This window comes from Siniperca chuatsi, linkage group LG14, assembly GCF_020085105.1.
Source record: "Siniperca chuatsi isolate FFG_IHB_CAS linkage group LG14, ASM2008510v1, whole genome shotgun sequence".
NCBI classification, from domain to species: domain Eukaryota; kingdom Metazoa; phylum Chordata; class Actinopteri; order Centrarchiformes; family Sinipercidae; genus Siniperca; species Siniperca chuatsi.
The window spans coordinates 11,342,786-11,361,426 of record NC_058055.1 but is presented as its reverse complement, the minus strand read 5'-3'; the positions used below and the strand labels follow the sequence as shown (position 1 = coordinate 11,361,426).

At 39.7% G+C, this 18,641-nt stretch overlaps 1 protein-coding gene across 2 annotated transcripts; it reads right to left on the bottom strand.

The window, feature by feature from the left end:
• Positions 1–5,260: 5,260 nt before the first annotated feature.
• LOC122888458 (histone acetyltransferase KAT5) lies at positions 5,261–14,863 on the bottom strand. Of its 2 annotated transcripts, XM_044222924.1 has the most exons (16): positions 14,777–14,863; positions 14,630–14,696; positions 13,877–13,945; positions 13,643–13,779; positions 12,715–12,783; positions 12,448–12,630; positions 11,718–11,888; positions 11,551–11,625; positions 9,379–9,441; positions 8,898–9,146; positions 8,707–8,796; positions 8,473–8,613; positions 8,270–8,363; positions 7,988–8,147; positions 7,769–7,850; positions 5,261–7,174 (listed from the first exon to the last, which is right to left on the bottom strand). In XM_044222924.1, exons 1-16 carry the CDS (start codon positions 14,804–14,806, stop codon positions 7,040–7,042), a joined length of 1,815 nt encoding a protein of 604 aa, XP_044078859.1. In that variant the 5' UTR covers positions 14,807–14,863; the 3' UTR covers positions 5,261–7,039. The 2 variants fall into 2 exon arrangements, with proteins under 2 accessions (XP_044078859.1, XP_044078860.1); XM_044222925.1 differs by lacking the exon at positions 12,448–12,630.
• Positions 14,864–18,641: the final 3,778 nt, after the last annotated feature.

Sequence of the window (18,641 nt, the reverse complement as noted above, 5' to 3'; positions counted from 1 at the left end):
GTTGGTCAGACAAAACAAGCAATCTGAATATGTCAGCTTGCGCTCTGTGAAATTGTGATTTTAGCCAAACAATTATTCGATAATGAAAATTCTGAAAAGAAATTGTTAGTTGCAGCCATAATCCAAACTTCTCTTACTTCTCTCATTACCACTCACATACAAATCTGTGACTCCTTAGTAATAGCAGGCAGACATGTAATCGTCACACATGTTATCGGGGTGATTCAGTTATGGAAAATAATGAAAACCAGCTGGTGCTAATTGCTAAACTACTTTAATTTCCATCAGTTTGACTTAGAAAAACTGTCTTCAGGAGAGAGGGCAATAAATAAAACAGTTTTGTGTGGCAAAAAAAATCTATCATAAAATTTTTATGGACACAGAAAGCAAATTATAGACTACAATGGCCTCAGTTATTCTGGTATTAGCAGGCTTTTAAATACATTTTGGCACCTGCTCTATCAAATAATACACAAGTACACTCTGGATTAAGATGCTGCTAGTGTTTGCATTTGCTAAATATACTGTTTGACTGAGAATTTTACTATTTTGATATACAAAGTGGATGGCAGCAGAACAAAAGTCAACAGCAGCTGAGTTGGATGAATAGGATGCATACTGGTAGCACCGTTATGTCAGTGCACTTCATGCAGACATACTTATCATTTAGCATAAAGAATAACTGTAGGTACAGTAAAACAAGGTGGATTTTCACACACACACACACACACACACACACACACACACACACACACACACACACACACACACACACACACACACACACCTAACAATCCTGCATTCAAAGTTGACCCTGATGAAAAACATCACACCCTCCTGCCAGTCTGGCCAGGAACACAAACACAATGCCATCAAGATCAAGTCACATTCAGTCATCACACAACCTTCCTTCCATCATGTCAGGCTGAACTGCGTTTTATTGTTTAAAATGCTAATGTCAACCACAGTGAATACCACATTGCATGAGGAGCCATGCGGCCCAATGTAAATTAAATGGCCCGTCCTTTGAGTGCACTGGCTTATGTAAGCTGCTGCTTGTCTCTCCAACCCCCCCCCCATCTCTCCATCCCTGCCTTTCTTTATCTTCAGCAGCCTTATCCATCCCATGAAACCCTAACGTCTCGTAAACACACAGCCTCATCCTAAATTAGAGAGTGCAGGGGGTGGTGAGGAGGGTGAGGGGGGCCCTGACTCCCGCATCCCTCATTTTCTCTGCCACCTTGAAAACAACACCCCAATTCCGGTTGTGGTTCTCCATTCCATCATTGTTTGTGCACATCACATGCAGTAGTGTTACAATGCTCTTTATCCACACATATCCCCTGCACACCACAGACTGACACCTTTTTTTCTCTTTAAAAAGATGTATCTAGAAAAAAATAATCCTGCTCCTCTTTTTGTTCCTGCATCTTCTTTCTCTCTGTCTCTCTTTCATTCTCTCAGTGTCCCTCCCTCCCCTCCCCTCCCCTCCTCCCTCCACCTTGCCCTCATCTCCGAGTCCTGCAAACCAGTTTCGCAGTGGCTTCTTGACAATGTCATAACGCTGTTTTTAAGACAATCCTGCCTCATTGGAGAGTGCACAATGGAGAGAGACAGGAAAGATGATGGGGGGTTAGTGTCGGTAGAGGAGGAGGAGGGGAGGGGGGGAGGCCGGGGATGAAATGCGACAAAGGTTGTGAGCTGGATTCAAACCTACAATGTCGCGTGTAAATGGTACGTACAGGGCACCTTAGCTCACTGAGGAAAATGCATTTTTAAAGCGCTGACAACAACACAATGGGTAGAGAGGCAGAGGGAGGGCAAGCTGGACGATGATGAGATGATGCCATGCCATTATTTCATATCTATTGCTCTCATACATTGTCTCTGGTTGGATTGTGTGAGTATAAGAGCATGCCTATACAGAGGTATGTGGCATACACGGTGTGCAGATCCATCTATCTGAATTCATTATCATCAGAAAGAGGACACAGGGGGGCTGGAATGTGAATTCTCCGTGATCTCAATACACAAAGTAAAAAGGCTTACCTCCACATTTCAGCTCTGCTCGGTCCTGCCTTGTCTCATCCTGTTCCTCTCTGCCGACTCCCTCCCCTTCTCTCCCCATGACAGCATTTTTCTGCTATCTATCTCCACGGTGAGGCTCTTTCTCCCCCTCCTTCAGTTCCTCCTGTCTGCCGTTCTCTTCCTCTCTCCAAAAATAAAATAAAGCAACAGAACGCACACACACTTCCCGATCTCTGTGTCTACCGGCTCCTCTATTCTGTTGTTAGAGTCAAGAGGCAGGTTGATTTGTGCTGTCCTCCTCCCTCTTTCTCCCTCTCGTGCTGATTCTATTCCATTCACATCACACTAAAGCCAACCCCCTCTTTCTCCTACTCTCTCTCTCTCTCTCTCTCTCACACACACACACACACACACACACACAGCTTTACCCAGCCTCTCTCTCCTCCCCCCCTCCTCATCTCCCTGTCAAAGAGAGGTTGAGGCAGCAACGGACAGCAGCGGCCAAGAGGAGAGCTCTCTGTGTGAAATTCTAAATGCTTAAGTGGCAAGACTGTATTTATTAAAAATATGCTGAATCAAGGACTCAAGATTCTCATTTAACAACATGATACGCACAACCAGAAATGTGGCAGATTAGATGCTGATGCAATGTTGTATCAAGATAGTCACCTCCCACAATTTCGAAATCTCTCTTTTACTATTATATTGAGCATTCGCAGTATCAAACACCTTCTTTCAAAGTCTCATTCTTCTTTGCCAAAACCAACATTTCTGCACAAGAGAGATAAAAGCTCAGGGGCAAAGGTGAAAATGGCAGTGTGTGGTGTGTGTGTTTGTGTGTGTGTGTGACAATCTGTTTATTTGTAGACACCTCTGTGTACTCCCCAAACGTAGCCAGTGTGGGTCGAGACCATAACAAACAACCAACCTGCTTAAGAACAATGAGAGCGCAGGAGTGTAACACACACACACACACACACACACATACCTGTGAATGTGGATAAACCATTTAATGATTTTCAGGAGAGGAGAGGAACCATGCTGCTTAACCTACACTGCAGCAGAGCCAAGTGTCCGGCACCATCCCCCTAATTACTGTATGGAGCCTCGTCCTGGCCGTACCATATGGCTGTGTGTGTGTTACCAGGTCAGTGGCTCAGGTCTGGGGTTGGGGGCGGGGAGGAGAAGCAGCCTGCGTTGTCGGTGGTGTGTGTCTCGCAGAGATAAGAAAAATTTAAACGGAGGCACTTGTTGATAGCGGCTATACAGTTTTCTTAAAAACAAGCATACCTCAGCGTGTGTTTATCAGCGGTCAGAAGGTGTTTTGGGAGTTTCCTCCTGTTCAGCGTTGTTTTAATCTGAAAAATAAGCCAATACACATGTCAAACTATTCATTACCTCACATACAGGGGAGTTTAGAGAATTCAAATATACAAATCGAGCGAAATATCACCATGCTGGAGCATGATTTGTGATGCTCTGAGCCTCTCAAACTGTTAGTCACACCAAAGGTCATTTTGTAAATGAAATAGCACCACAACAATCTGTGCTACAGTGACACCATGTGGAAATGTTCCACTAAGACTCTTGCAATGCTTGCAGCTCTGCAGTTTTGTCTTTCTTATGACATATTATATCACATTCTTAGAAGTCAAGCCAAGTAAATTACAACCAGAATGCTTTTTAGTTATTATTCCTTACTTTCCATTAATGATTCATACGATAGATCATATTTTTTCCTCCAAAGTGATAGCTATTAATGGAGAGCTTTCTACAATCTAAGCCAATAATCTGCGCAATGGCTACAACCAAACAACATTTTCATTAAAAATTAATCTGCCGATTATTTTCTCTATTAATTGTTTTGTCTATAAAATGGTGAAAACTGGTGATCCCAGTTTCCCAGAGCCCAATGTGACATTCAGATTTCTTTTGTACGACCAATTGTCCAAAACTAAAATATATTTAATATACAATCTAACAAGACAATAGACAACAACACGATTAATTTTCTCTTGAGCTAAATCATTAATCCACTGATCGTTTCAGCTCTAGTGTACATATAATATTTTCTTTGAGTTTTTATCAGAGTGAAAACACCTGAAGGCAGAAATAAAAAAATATACTTGGATCTCAGAGATCCAGAGAGCACAGAATGTGCCACTAGTCAGGAATCAGGATGAGGAAATGTACTAAATGTCAGGAAGACTTCCCAGATGAGTGGCGAGGATATTAGATTAGTGTGAAATTCCTCTCTGTCCTCATGGGGACTGGTGTGGCTCTGCCAGGTGCAGAAAGAAAATGGGCATGATGGGATGTTGTGAGAGAGCTGCAGTGCAACCAAATGTCGGAGAGTCTGATAATTCAAACCTGACTTGCAGAAGTTAAACAGCATCAGGCCTGAGCACTGACAACCTGCAGATTCATTTTAAGCAGATGACTGAAAATGCTGAGGAAACATGGTGATTCAAATAGAAACCAGTAAAGAATGCCCCTGCAGAAAACTCTTTTACACACACCTACTTTATGTGGTCCAGACTGCCAACTGTTTGCCTACCTTGTCCTGTCCAGCTGTAAGGGTGTAGCTCAGCAGCAGCTATGAACTAGTCTAGGAAAATCAATGAACTTACTCATGCAGCAATGACTTTAGGCTACTTACTCAGTTTAGGATCGTATCAAATTTGATCCACTGCAGGTGTCCATTTGTTGTTCAGATTTACCCACTCCCTCGCCAGCTGTAATACAATTATGGTGGGCAGGTTGCAGGTTGTATTAAATTTCTCCTTCAACAAGCATCCCTCTTGCCTAATTTTAGCCCGTGCTTTGAACTTTGCTAATGCAATTTTGCACACACAGGCAGGGGGATTCATAATGTTGCCCCTTGGTGGCCGTTAAAGAAACTTGCTGAAAAGCTTAACCCAAACAGCATGTATGACTGGTATCCACATTGCATGTTGTAAATTATATTGCATTGATTTTATCGTTGTAAATCTGTATGTTTCCAGATGATAATCCCTCACATTACAAACTCAAAATATTTTCTGCACAGCTGTGCTGGGGTATTCATTTTACAGAATTAATACAGCGACTTCTGGGACCTCTACCTGCGGTTCAACATTGGTCAGCTTTCTTTCCTACATACAGTTGAACCTGGCTCTCAGGCCTCTGCCAATGAAAATACTATATACTGAATGGGGAAAGACTCACTTTTAAAGACACATATTTAAGACACTTTTAGGGTTTTTAAGATGTTTTTTTTTTATCAATTCAACAAGCTTCTCATATCAAACGTTCAAAACATACTCTCAACTGTGTTTCACTTATACTAAATCATTTCAACAGGGTCAATTCAATATCCTGACATGTAAACATAAAACACAAACTGAAAGTAAGATATCACTCTGATGCCTTTTCCTGTCGATATTGTGCAGCCAGTTAGTTTACATTAAGTAAAAAAAAAAGAAAAAAAAAACTGAAGACAACTGTACACAAAATTTACATTCTTCTAACAGTTCAACATGGCTTGTCTTCTAAGCATTTTTTTTAAACAATCAGATTCAGTATGTACAGTTATAGGGAACATATGTTTAACTTGGGGAATTGATTTGTCTCATTGCACACTGTACAGATGATCATGAAAGGGGATTATGTGAAAAAAAGGAAGAAATATTCAACTGAATGATCACAAAGAACAACTATTAAAAATATAGGGAAATGAAAAGCAGAGCTACTACTGTAAAAGATAACAAACCTGAATTGACCATGTTGACTCCTAAGCAACATTATAACTGTATTGATGTCTACTTTTGAATTTTTTGGCTGCATCCAAACTGAATACACGTATTTTTTTACAAGTGAGCCTATTTGATTAATTAGTTGACACTAAAAACAACCTGAAGCCTCTTACAGGGAACTTTTAGCACATTTCTGTTCTCCCTGTTAATTGAAAGACATTAAAATTCAGGCACTCGAGGAGAATCACAATAAACTGAAAATGACTATCTGCGTGTTTAAATGAGAATTTGAATGGGAAGGTATCTTACTCCCAAAACAGATGTGAAAATTGGATTCCTTGTACCTTTTCCCTGTTTACACACAATACATATCTCATAAATGTAAACAGTCTGTTTATCAGTGGGTATTAAACAATTAAACGTGTGTATCCAGGAAGAGGCATGTGAAGAGATGGTTTGAAGCCTGCATATTTTGTACAAAAATTATTATTCAAAGTAGCCACTGATGACTAAAATTTGGAGTGCTGTTCAGACATTAGCTGTCCCATTGCTTAATGAGCACTAAAAGTATATTTTCCATCAACTTTTATATGAGTTGTTTGAAAAACTAAAGTGATACATAAATAATTTTGATGACAACATTTTAACTCTTTGTGTGGCAGGTACAAAGGATGTAGACAAAAGCACACTTATGTTTGTGTTGGCCAAAGCAAAAAAAACAAACAACTAACAAAACCCCTTCCTTATCCCCTCTGTGGTTTTTACAGAATGTGGACTCATCAAACGATGAGGCAATTCACTGTAGAACTCAAATTATTATCTATAAAACCACCATCTTGTTTTTATTAGGTGATCTGTATGTTTGCCATCTTAGGCTTTAATTTACACTATTAAACAGATACCATATGCCACTTTTAACGCACCATTGGTCATAAACAGGATCTTTTACACAGTAGAAGGTGTGTTGCATGTTTTGGCGGAGTCACTGTTAACCAGTCTCTCTTTTGTCCCCAAGTTTGAGAGCTTTTTAAATGCACAATATATAATGAATATTCACAATAAAAGTTTATGCATCTCAGGTGACAATTTATGTTCCTTGTTTCTTATCTGAAGAGGAGTCCTGGGTTCAAAAAGGTTTTGACGTTCTCGATGAGACAGCTTGACAAAAACCTTTATATGATCCACCATTTGCTTCAAGTCCCCCTCCAAATTTGCTTCAAGTCTACCCTCCCAAATCTGGCGGTTTGGGAGGGTATTCAACGAACCAGGCCAGGACCCTACCACTTGCCCCTCTTGCTCCAGTCCTTAGGTGTGAAGTGAAGGCATTTTGGATCAATGCGCAAGTGTCTCTTCTGCATCGCTCTTTCATGCCCATCCACAATGTCCTCTGAAAGAGTCAGGATGTACTGACCCTAGATTCAAGAGACAAGACAACATTTAAGACAAAATGTCACTTTACCATTTCTAAAGCATATTGCATTTTAGGGGAAAATAACCACATCGGGTTAAATCAATGTGTGATCTGAATGGAAACCACTAGTGTATTATATTAGCTGCTTGTACTTTGGCATCAAATATTGCTTATTTCATCAGTGATGACAGTTTTTAAATAACTTTTTATCCATTTTAAAATTGCCAACAACTAAATCAGTCAAATTGCCAAATGTTTCTCCCTATCATGACATTAAAAATATTCTCAGCTTTTCAAAACATCTGAAACATTTGGGCATCCTCTCAGCCAACAGTTGAATTGAACTGAAAACTGTGGAGGGCCAGTGTTTCATCTACTGCTTCTAGTGTTTTACAATGGACGGAATCAAGTTGCCAACTTTTGCTGTTTATTATTAAGGCATTTCAGACAGCCTTCCATGTCAAGTACAGGAGGTGGAAAAATCTCCATTTTGAGGCAGAGGGGGGCTGCTAAACACCACCATGCTGTATATGCAATCAGAAAGAGCAGGGTTGAGGAAGAAGGGGGGGGGGAGAACACAGCGTTGCTCTCTCACCTTGTAATAGTTGATGAGGTTAAGGTACTGAAGCGTTGAAATGACGTCTTCTTTCTTTACACTTGTGATCTCACTGATCTCACTGGAGGTAAAAATAATAATAAATTAAATTTAAAAAAAAAAAAGGTCAGATGAAAAGGGAACCAATCAAACTGCTGTTCTGAAAATTATTCTTGGGAAACAGTAAAAGCTTGAGATAAAATGCAAACAGTCACATACTTGATGGTAATCTGCGGCCTTTCTCCATTGTCAGGTTTAAGGTCCATGAGAATTTCCAAGATGGTCTGGGACCAGTAGGAGCGATAAGACAAAAGACCAAGGTCAGAAAGTGGCTTCTCAGGAGTGCCTGTCTTCCCTTCCACCTTGGACAGCTCATAACCTGACAAACACACACACGGCAACAGATAATTAGCACAAGTGAGGTGAACACAGAAAATGCCCAAAGAATTTGAATGTACAAATATCTACTGAACTTTAGCCATTGTTTGATACTGCACTTACTGAACTCAATGAGCAGTTTGCCATAGCCTCTCCGCTGGTAGGGAGGCAAGGTCAGGATGCAGGCAACGTTATAATCTTCAGTCGACTCTTTTTCCTGCACACAGAAAATAAAAATCTTATTTAGTTTTGGGAACCCCTGGTTAGATAGGGGAATGTTTCCAAGCTGTACCAGTAGTTCAAATTTCTTTGCATAATTTGTGTACCTTAGAGAAGTAGCCAACTATGTGGAAGCCTTTGGAGTCATACTCCGTCATTACATAGAAGAGGAAAGGGTCTGTGTCGTAATACAAGGTTTTGTGGTCCAGGAAACACTTAGCAAGTAAACACAGGTTCTGGGAATAAGTCTGCAAAAATTAAAACAGACATATCAATGAAAACCAAAATTAAAAAAAAACAAACAAAAAATGTTGAGGAGAGAAAAATATGCCATCACTAACTTTGTTTTTCCTGCCGTCAATCTCAAAGAATGAGATGGTGCCTTTGCGGTAGATCTCATTGCCTGGAGGATGTCTTAGATTACATTTTGTCTGTCAAAGATGATCAACACAAGAGGATGAGTGCAATGTGCAACAATCTAAGCAGCAAAGGATTAAGGGCTTTAAGATGGTGACATACTGATGACTCTTACCAAATGCCTCTGGAGACACTTCAGGCTTTTGAGGTACTTGAGACAGAATTCACAGAGGTAGAGGATGGGCAATGTGGTGAGTTCCTGCGGGTACGGTGAGAAGTACCAGGGCTTCAGTCTGTGACGCCCTAGCTCTATACACTCTATGTTTTTCATCCGCGTGACGATGTCGTCATGGCTGCGGTCGGACACCAGACTGCCCGTCATGCGGGGTGCAGATGGGATGCCATCCGAACTGTCTTGGGAATCCTGGTGGTAAACAATGTGGACATTAGACACATTAGACACTCTTGCTGCTGTCATTTACAATGTTTACACATTTAGATTTCTTTAAATAAGTAACAGTGGTTGTACATGTTACCCAAACGACTATACTTGGGTCTGAGGTAAGCAGCACCTCCATTATATTGGACCCACTAAGGCACAGCTGAATGTGGACAGCAACACACAATCATGGGCATTAATAGGAAATAAAACAGACCTCTGGTGGTGGTAGAAAGACACTGGCACTTTGAGGGTTGTTATACTGCAAAACCTTTATCATCTAGCAGAAAAAGACACAAAAACACAGGCTTTTGGAAACTAAAAAGGGGAATAAATTGATTCTTATTTACACTGAACAGTTTGGTTAAGGGGCAGATTGAAAGCAACGTTGAACTTAATTTCCAGGGTGAGTTCGTCAGGAGGCAGCCAGCAATACTGACTGTCATAGGTAGTGATAGAGATGCTAGGCAATGAATGAAGTGCAAAAAAAAGAACAAACACAAACTTTTATTTCATGTGGGTTTGACCAATTTGTTTTGTTAAATTATTTGATGAACCCACTGGGCACTGTCATCAGAGAGGATGGGAGTACGTGGGAGGTCAGCTGCAGCAATTTTCTAAACTCAATACAACAGCTGAGCTGCTCATGTCGAGTAGCTTGACGGAGTAAATAGAAACTGATAATCCAGCGGAGGTCTGACCTGCTACGTTTGGTAATTTTTCTTCCTTATTTAGTGGCATTAAATCTTTTTTCAGTGTGTATAATTGCCTTGTTACATGAAAGTAATCAAAATGGACCAAGTTACAATCAGCTCTTCTGCTGATTGTTTATAATCTATTATTTTGATTATTCTATCAAAGATCATAAACATTTGGAAATACAAAATTACAAATGTAGGATCTCCATATAATAAGATGAATTTAGAGTTGTACTGTTTTTTGGTATAATACGCTTGCAAATGACTCATGTCAAAATGTAAATAAACACCCCTCATTGTACAGTTGCAACAATTAATTTAGTCACAGCACTGAATTTCAAAATGTAGCAAAACAAAAAGGCCAATACAAACCAACTTAACTTCACATGAAAATTAAACACACAAGACTGAAAATCCTGTAGAAAATAACCATTCAAAGAGTGGACATTGAAAAAAGAATGAAATGTATGAAAGCACAGCATTTGGTCCCCAATATTTGCTGCTACTTAGTCGAAAATGTATGATTCAATAAATCAAACAACATTCAAACTAAAGCAAAGTTTTAACAAAATAGATTTTAGGCTCAGAAACATAACCAAACAGGGAGTTGAATGTCCTTCTTTAAATGTCATTACAAATATAACCTGCAAACACACTCAAACAGGGCTGGGATGGAAACAAACAAACAAAAAAATCGATTTTCATTAGAATTATCCGATATCGATGAATAAAATCTGAGACTGATCTTTTAATATATGCGTTTTCCCGTGGTGAAGCTTTAATCCCATTAGAGCTTGTGTCCATACAGCTTGTGTCCTATAATCTGTCTAACAATCTATGTTTTTTTTTCTTTTAACCCAGAAATAACAACACAACATTTAGAAATGCAATACTTGATGATTAAGGGGCATTATTTCAACCTTAAATGACAAATTGTTTTGTTAATATCTATATATGTATTTATAATATAATGGCTGGGGAACCACTAAGGCGTTGTAGGTGATTTACAGGGTTTTATTGGTGATTTAAAAGGGTCAATTCTTAATGTAAATATATTTTTAATAATGCACCAGGTTAGAGCATTAGTTCTCTGAGAATCGCTTTATTATCATCCAAGCAAAATTGGCATTGTTACTGAAATATCCCTAACCAAATCGATACTGAATCGAAACTGAATCGGGAAATCAGTGGTGATACCTAGCTCTACTCATAAAATTAACAAATTAATTGTCAATTATTTTTGTCAACATACTTGTATACTCGTGGTTTCTAAGGATTGTTACATAGAAATGAGCATGAGGAACAGCATGAGCATGAAAAATGCAGTTCTGCAAAACCATTTATAAAAACTTTAATAATGCTGTATTAATACAGGCAGTATTTGTGGTCATTTAGGCTTTTAACACTAAAATAAAGATAAAGGTAAATAATAAAGATAAATAAAATGTGTTATTTGAGTAAGGTGTAGAATTGGTGCAGCTACTGTGCACCAGTTTCAATGATTTTGTCACCTGCTGAATTGCAGAATGCTACCAGAACTGAACTTATGTGTACTGTATATCACTCAAAAAGAGGATAAAATCATGCATCTTCAAAATCAAAAACATGCAAAGACTCTGAAATAAGGTATATATTTGAAATGAGAAAACAATAAGCTGACTGTGAAGATGAAATATACTGAAGTTACATACCTCGTCAGCTCCCCCACAATTAGCTTTTCTCTTCCTCCCGGGCTGCGAGGGGATGAGTCGTCGGGCAGTGCCGTTCTATCGTTATAAAGAAATTGAGAAGTTACGCATTAGCCAACGCTAAAAGACTTCAACTCAAACATTTAAGAACCCAAGATAAGTGTCGTTACCGTTGTGAGTGAGGAGAGCTGGTCATGGTCTTCGCGGGACTTAAAGGTGTTGGTCTCCCTCACAGCAGGAAAAACAGATGCCTGAGAGGCTTCAGCTGAACTTGGCAGGGAGGGCACAGGAGTGGCTGGGGATACCTGAGTCGCCAAGGGGACAGTCTCTACTTTCCTCTTCTGCAGCAAACAAACATTGTTAGACATTTGGTTTAAAAGGAGTACAGACAGACAAGATTTTGTGATTCCAGCCAGATGCACGTGTTCAAGTTTTCTAAATGTGATGTGACACCAATGTGATGATTAAAAGCTGAGTACTCCAGTTATATTTTATAAAGGAGTGCCATCTTAATATTAAGTGCAGTTTGTTCAGTGATATGAGCTGAGACTGTGTCTGTTTTAACAGCCACAGAATATCACTTTAAGTAGGTTTTACCATTTTCTGATAGTCTCCAGGTTAAACTAGTCCAAGGTAAATTACACCCTTCTTAAACCTGGCATTAAGATGCGATGGAAACAGATCAGCTGCAACTGCATTGGGTTTACGCTTAAAACTAAAAATGTGTCTCCCAAGAAGCCCCCTCCCTCCTCCTGTTGTGCAATTTATTGTTAGCTGCTTCAGTACATGTGAATGTTGAAAAATATTTCATTTAACATCTGCAGATAATGAAAGCTCATAGAATATTTCATCTTCAGCACAACATGAGAGATTACAACATAAACAGAGAATACCAGCTACCTTGACAGATTTGAAGCTGAAACGTGGCTTGACAAGTCCAGTGCATACACCTGTCAAACATTTGGATACACTGTGTGTTAAACCACTTCCAGATGTGATCTGCACGACTGGATCATCATCTTCCTTTTTTGTGTCATGGTTGTTTATATCTGGATTTCCATGCAGTTCAGCATGACCCGATAGCTGTATGATCACACAAGATGCATGTTAACACCAGGTTTAAACAAGGTCTCGGTCATTTCTAGAATGGGTAAATTCAAGTTGTACCGGTGTGGGGAGGGTTTTGCCTCTTGAGGGAGCTGTGGCAGCTGGTAGGGTGAGATCTAGACTCTTCCTCTGAATTGAACAGAAGGGAAGAGAAGGAAGGGGGTTAACTGACATTTATATTAACCCTCAGGTTAATACTCAGGTATTCACTGTACACACAATCTAACCAGTATCTTCAATAACAACTAACACAACATTAAAAAATAAAGTTTCCTTGGCAATCATTTGGAATCAATAATAAATAAGTATGAATACAAAAATTTAAGAATGAAAACAGATGTTTTTAATGTTTCTTTGTGTGTTGAGGCTGTGTTAAATGTATATTCCTGTGCCCATTCAGGTAGAAAACATATCACATATTCTGATGGCAGATTTTAACAAATCATTGCTAAGCAGCATGCAACTTATTGTAAGTCATTAGTAAAGTGACCATGTAAATGGTTAACATCTTGTAGTTATGCTTAGTTTTTCTGCCCAGCAAACCAACAAACAGTGAAATTGATTAACATGTAAAAACATGAAGTTAGTCTTAGCTTTTGTGCTGCTTGCAGTATTCACCACTGATTACAAATACAAATCTAATTTGTTATGATCTACACCATATACGGGTAGCAATATTCACACAGTAATTGAGATTGACATCAACATTAACTTTAAAATCATGTGAGCATCTAGAAGCAATACAAAAGGCTAACTAGTCTGAAACATGACTAATCATACTCATCTAATAGAAATAACATCCACTAGCCTTCCTTTAAAATTACTCAGTCGCCGTTGCAGCTGTCAAACACGGTGGGATGTAAAATGTAGGCTCATATTGTACAAACTACTGTCTTCACAATAGTGAAATGATGCTGCCAAATCTGAGTGTATTGTCGCAATGTTTGGGGGTCTGAGATAAACATTTGGTGGCGTAGCATACGCTTACCACTTCTCTCTCTGGAGAACTGGGACGGGAGCCTGGAAGACCATTCTTGGTTGGCGTTTTAGCTTCTTTCTTAGGGAACTGAAGCTTCTTCATGTCCAGCCTGTCCCCTGTGACCCACTCATCCAGGCGCTTGTTGACTTTAAACACAAGCAATTTTACAGAATTGTATACTACAAAGTGATTATAAGCGTTAAAATGTCAAGAAAAACAAGAAGTAACACAAACTATACTCACAGTCAATATAGTGAACATAGTAAAGCTTTCTCGCGGAGACTTCCTTCACACTTAGAATTTCAGCCAATGCTGTAAGAAAAGCAGAGATGTCAAATCAAAACTTGGACTGAACTGTAACCAAATTTAAAAAACTTACAGTGCTGAACTTCCATGAAACAGCTGTCAAACATTATAGATTCACCACCATGCTTAACAACTGTCCACAGACATTGTGGGTTAAAGTCTTTTGGTAGCTTTCACAAAACTAGGGTAGTAAGTAGAGCTGAAACAATTAGAGTACTCAATTAGTCGATCAACAGAAAATTTATCGTAAAAATATACAAACATTTATTGGTTTCAACTTCCCAAGTGTGACAAATTGCTGTTTTACTCCCCCCCAAAAAAAAAATGTCATAAAATATGTATTTATTTATGCTGCGATGTCAGAATAGAAATGCTACCATAATGTGCGGTTTCATATTTGTAAACAACAGCCTGATGTCAGATGGATTTGGCCTCGTCTTTCCGAACAAACGTATTTTATTAAAAAAAAAATCCCAAAGAGTTGGCTAGTTAATTTTTTGTTGGATGTAACAGTGGTTTTAGCAAGCATTCAAATTAAACTCATTCACATTGTACAACTACATTTGTCCCATGTGAGTGTGGTGTTTACAGTGCTTTAACTAGAGGCCGTGGCGTCTGTTAACAACAGCTGAGGTTCGCTAGCTAGCATTAGCTAGCTTAGCACTGGAAAAACAAACGGACAATACTTACGCCATTCGTCCTCGTGTTCTTGGTTTTTACGAAGAACGGGGAGGCGACAGCCCTCAACAATCTCGACCTGTAGAAAACAATGCGTTAATGTACATCCTGAAACTGGCCAATGTCTCTAAAATAAAATTATATCTCTCGAAAACCTACCGAAGATGAGTTATCCGCCATTTTCATCATCTGTGAAAGCAGAAGCAGGGTGTTGTGGGAAAATGCCGGTCAGCAAAGATTAAATAAACAGCAAGATGGAGCCTCTAGCACGAATGTGGGGAGCGGAAGTCGGAAAACTATCCTCGTTGAATCCAGTGAACTGCCTCTACATCTGAGGAGAACTAAGTTATCTCTAACATACTGGAAAAGAATACAGGGAGGAGGAGAGGGAAATTTAGCATCAAATGTTCTGCAGAACTGTTGGGAATACTCAACATTTTCTGGTAAAGGTTTTGGCTGGGACATTAACAAGAAAGTGAAACAGTACAAATTAGATACTATGCATACAATACATCACAGTCCAGCAGTTATTCATAGCAGCATTTCCCTATGGATATTTCCACAAACCAAAGCAAATCTTCAAATATTAGAAAAGAGGAGAGAGTGGACAGAGAGGAATAATAACATTGGGTGCATGGTTCAAGAGTATTTGAAGAAAAGTTACTGTAATTATCTTTTACACTCAAATAACGAACATGTAGGGGTGGGTATATACATCCCAGAATCTGACAAAGGAATTGTTACGAGAATCTCAAACAGGTTATCAGTATACACAGCAGAAATGACAGCAATAATCATCAGTCTTCAGTGGGTAGAGGAGGTTAAACCGATTAAAGTGGTGGTATGTTCAGATTCTGCTGCTGCAATACAAAGTTTATCAAAATCAGAATCAGAAATACTTTATTGATCCCCGAGGGGAAACTCTTTTGTTACAGCAGCTCACTGTGACATCAGTGCACACAGGGATAGAAGTACTAAGCAAATCAGAATATAATACACTATAATACAGGTAAGATAAATTAAGTACAAAGTGGATATAAGTATAAAATTAAAATAAGTGAAAAGTACAAAGTGGATTTACCGGTTGATGATAAGTATGTATGGTATAATAATACAATGTAATAATACAAATAGTAAGTAATAGTGCAATAATGAGTACTGTCAAATTAATTAATTGCTATTAATTGTAGCTTATTAAGATTATTATGAGACAGTGGATATTGCACAGCAGTAATAGAAGTATGAATAAATATCAATAAATAGGGAATTTCAAACTGAAAAGAGTGTATTGCACAGGAGTATTAACACAGAATATTGCACAATTATTTCAAGTATTGCAGTGATGTTAATGATCAATGTCCAGTTTAGTGACTTAGGGTCATATAGACTGACACGTAGAGGGAGGAGTTAAAGAGTTTGATGGCCACAGGCAGGAATGACTTCCTGTGGCGCTCTGTGGTGCTTTTTGGTGGGATGAGTCTTCCGCTGAAGGTGCTCCTTTGCTTGACCTGCACGTCATGGAGTGGGTGGGAGACACTGTCCAAGATGGCATGTAGTTTGGCCAGCATCCTCTCTGACACCACCGCCAGAGAGTCCAGCTCCACCCTCACAATGTTACTGGCCTTACGGATCAGTTTGTTGAGTCTGTTAGAGTCCGCTACCCTCAACCTGCTGCCCCAGCATGCAAAAGCATACAGGATAGCACTAGTTGGAGGATGATCAGTTGGGTTCGGATTGTTTGTGATCAGATTCGGGCCCGGCTGGGAGTACATCACATCCTTAACAGCCTTCACTTCCTGTGGTACCGTAGCACGTACGAAATAGCTGTCCTTTTTACTGAACTCACCTTTGAGACACATCTGCATGCCAAGACTTTCGCGGATCAATTACACCCTCCAGTGTCACTGACTCCTACCATGAACTGGATCCGCAGCAGCTTCTTGGCTCTTAAGATTTCCTGGAACGGCTTTCCTCCTGTTCTACTATTTGTACTGGTATCATTCTGCCCCACTCTTGACTCACTTGCCCAAGAGCAAAGAGTGATGCTTCTTTGACTTTGGTGTTGGGAGCTGGCTGCAGCTCCGGCAGAACTTAAACTATTTCTTCAGAAAGAAGAAGTGACAACACTATTTAGTAGGCAGCCAAGAGAACCGACCCATTCAATTCTGGGTCAGTGCCTCGTGGTCTTGCCGCTGAGACTAAGAGGAGAAACTAAGCCCCTTCACCATAGTGGCAATTATTCAGAATGCTCAAACCCAGGGCTTACAGAGTTTTCTGGTGGGTATTGTGTGAGCTGCTGTAAGGCCAAAGGCATCAACCCTCGGACCTATCTCCACAGAACGAAAATGCCCTTGACCCTAATTCAGTAGTGAGGTGTGATTTCCACCTGACGAATACCAAGTCCCTCCTCGTGGTCATGGGAAAAAAACAGGTCACATGGATCCATCCTTAACCATGATGGCAGTTACTCTGAAAATACAAACCTTGTCCAGGTCCAGGACCTACAGGGGCTTGAATAAGAGTTTGTGTGAGGTTAGAGCTGTCAGCCTTTGTACCTGCTCTCTACACGACATGCTCTCCTCCTACGAGTGATTTCTGACAAGAGCTGCATCACCTCCACTGTGTTGTGATAACAACTGTGGCTTTCCATGAGGGCTTTGACTTTGTGCAGGTCAATTATAACAGCAGTCCTTTTAGCCCTGATGTATGCTATGAGGTTTGAGAATTTAGGGGTCTAAGAGTCTCCTCTCTCTCACTCACTGTAACGCTATTTAGAAGGTGTACAGAAAGGTTGGTTGTGCTCCATCAGGGGCATTGCAACGTGAGCTGCATTTTATAGGGGCTTGATGTCAGAGAGCTGTGTTGTCATCCTCCGCCTCTACCATCATAACTCTTTGGTTTGTTTACTTCTTGGTGGAGCTCCAGTGGTGAGTACTGTTTGTCTCAGAATAACATAGCACCTGCATCTTCATCCTACTTAGCACAAATATGTTTTAGACAGCCCCTGGTGCTCATTCCTCTGCTGTGCGGACACTCTTTCTGTCCTGTCAGGGGCTGGGCCTGGGATGTTGTTGTGTTCAGGCCCAGCTTGTAATACATCATACATCATCAATACATCCCTAACAGCCTTCACCTCTGTTTTTTAACTAGTAGTAAAGCCCATTAGAATGCAGAGCACTTGTAAAATAGTAGTTACCTGAAGTAAATCCAATATTAAGAGTACATACATCAACTTCTAACTACCCTCCGTTTGCTGAATTTTATGTGAGCAGAGACAGGCGTGCAACACCTTTATTAGAATTACTACCACCTGATTGGACAGTGAGCGCATCGATCTGTTTCAGGGTGCTGAGGCCTTATTAGTGTTTAACCAATTAAAGCCCATTCGATGGCTGTGCAGTACTTATAAACAATCAGAAGAGTGAGTGGACACATCCAATAAACTTAACTACTATTTTGTTGCAATGTGACACAGAATAATTAACATCGATCATTCAGTATCACACAGTGTGAGTTTGCAGTATTGTGTGTGTCTTAATAGTGTGTGTCTTCAAACAGTTAGACTCAGGTTGTGATAGTATGGTATGAGTAAAGAAAACATGTTTAACTGTGACTGAATATGGATCAAATCAAACCGGGCATTAGCCTCATAATTTTGAAATTACATTTCACATATTCATGCTCATACGTAGTATTGCAAAGAGACTGCATGCCATGTAATGACATAGGACGTACAAAACATACTGATATAGTCCATATTTTCAAGGAACAATGGTATAAATGTATTGCCAGCAGGGGTCCCTCTTGTCTACAACCTAATCAAGCCTCAAAGAAAAACAAATAAACAGGCTTTAATCACGGCTTAATGCACAGCTAAATGGAGATTGAGATATTAGTTAGACCATATGGTATCTGAATAACAGCCATGGAAACTGTTCAGTAGGTAAATACATAATGATTTAATATTTATTTGATGATTTAATTTTTCCCTACTGACACCTATACTCCAGCTGCTGCAATACCC

Excerpts from the sequence above, each read along its gene's own strand:
- LOC122888458 (XM_044222924.1), bottom strand. The coding sequence starts at position 14,806 with ATGATGAAAATGGCGGATAACTCATCTTCG. Across the intron at positions 12,784-13,642 it reads GTTCTCCAGAGAGAGAAGTG|AGGAAGAGTCTAGATCTCAC; the intron begins GTAAGCGTATGC and ends TGTTCAATTCAG. Across the intron at positions 8,797-8,897 it reads AGTGTCTCCAGAGGCATTTG|ACAAAATGTAATCTAAGACA; the intron begins GTAAGAGTCATC and ends CATCTTTGACAG.